The sequence below is a fragment of the Fukomys damarensis genome, unplaced genomic scaffold (genome assembly GCF_012274545.1).
Source record: "Fukomys damarensis isolate Sample0158 unplaced genomic scaffold, DMR_v1.0_HiC HiC_scaffold_19, whole genome shotgun sequence".
In the NCBI taxonomy this organism is placed as follows: domain Eukaryota; kingdom Metazoa; phylum Chordata; class Mammalia; order Rodentia; family Bathyergidae; genus Fukomys; species Fukomys damarensis.
The window spans coordinates 60,416,931-60,418,586 of record NW_022900931.1 but is presented as its reverse complement, the minus strand read 5'-3'; the positions used below and the strand labels follow the sequence as shown (position 1 = coordinate 60,418,586).

Below are 1,656 nucleotides of genomic sequence, written 5' to 3'. Positions count from 1 at the left end.
AAAAAAAAAAAAAAAAAAAAAGAATTCCACCCTTAACTGAAAGGCTGGTAGAAAACACGTGGCACAGGCCAGTGATAAAACCTTGCTAGGAGGAGGTGACCACACCTACTCTGTAGAATAGTAATAATTACACAGCTGATGTGTGCCAGGTCCTGTGTAGGTCTGTGGGGTCATTATGATTCCCATTTTACAAGGGACTGAGATTCAGAGGTTAAAGACAGATATCCACAAGGGCACAGCTAGGAGACTGAAACCCTAGTCTGCTATATTCAGAAATCTATGCCTCTTCTATCTTGCTAAGTGGCACTCACTGATAATGATCTCTGGGACTACTGCAGAGCCTGAGCTGACAGGTCTGGATCATGGACCTGAAGCCCACCACACACTAGGCTCAACGAGGGTCAATAGCTGCATCTTTCTAAGCAGTATTGCAGTTAACAAGCATTATGTGGAAAAGAGAAAAGGACTAGAGCCCAAGCATCCAATGGGTCACCTCCCCTCCCCTGAGGACACGCTGGTCACCAGTCTGTACCTGATCTAGGATATAGTTGCGTTTCTTGCGGGCAGCAATCTGGATGAGGCGGTTGAGGCACTGGGTAGCCTGCTGGATCAGGACGTCCCAACGGCCAGCATAGTTCCGCTGCCGGCGCAGGCCCATCACCTGTGGGCAGGCGGTAGTGGGGAATGAGCATAAGGCAACACCTAGCAGGTGGGAGGTAGATGGGAGAGTCCACGGGCCATCCTTACCCGCATCTTATCCATGATGGCATTGGTACCCAGGATGTTGTACTTTTTGGAAGGATTGGAGGCTGCATGTTTGATGGCCCACGTGGTCTTGCCGGCAGCAGGTAGGCCCACCATCATCAGAATCTACAGTACAGGACAGGAAAGGGGTGCTGTGGCATTGGTGGCATCTGGCTTGCTGTGGTCACAATGGTGACTCTCAAACTCATGGTTGGCTCTGGAAAATGTTTTTTTTTTCATACTTGGTTCGAACTTATGACCTTGCACTTGCAAGGCAGGTGCAGTGCCACTGAGCTAAATCCCCGGCTCTGCCTCTGGAAAATGAAGCAATAATAGCATCCACCTCACAGTGTTGTTGTTGTTGTGATTCAAAGATAACAAGGCTTTGTCTATTAATATTCTATTAGCATTTACATTTTTGTTCAAGAAGGATTAAGCAGCCACTGACATGGAAAAAGACAGGGACTACTTTGTGGAGGGTATGAAAAGTGGCACAGCAGTCCTATACTCTGAAATGCTAATCCAAGTGTACACATAGATTATAAATTATACTTAATCAATATGTTTAGAATTTGACAAACACTAGCCGTTAACCTAAATGCCAGTTAAGAGAAATGACTAGTTTGTGAGGCCTTTAAAATTATATTCAAAGCCAAGTGTGGCGCACGTGTTTATAGTACCAGCTACTCAGGCTCAGGCAGATCATTTCAGCCTAGGCAACATACATCCCACCTCAAAAACAAAACCAGGCCGGGGATTTAGCTCTGTGCTGCTGCCTCCTGCCTCACAAACATAGGGTCCTGAATTTGATCCCCTGTACCAAAAAAAAAAAAACCCAAAACAAAACAAAACAACCCCCCCCACAAAAACCAAAACCAAAAAAGCTCAAAGAGGGTGTTTTTTTTTTTTGGT

At 45.8% G+C, this 1,656-nt stretch overlaps 1 protein-coding gene across 1 annotated transcript in view; it reads right to left on the bottom strand.

Annotated features, from left to right (window-relative positions):
* The window catches only part of Hnrnpul1 (heterogeneous nuclear ribonucleoprotein U like 1), a 34,426-nt gene that overhangs the window by 13,193 nt on the left and 19,577 nt on the right, over positions 1-1,656 (bottom strand). The window contains 2 exon segments of the mRNA XM_033765808.1: positions 533-661; positions 748-870. Of these exon segments, the coding sequence (XP_033621699.1) occupies positions 533-661; positions 748-870 (252 nt within the window).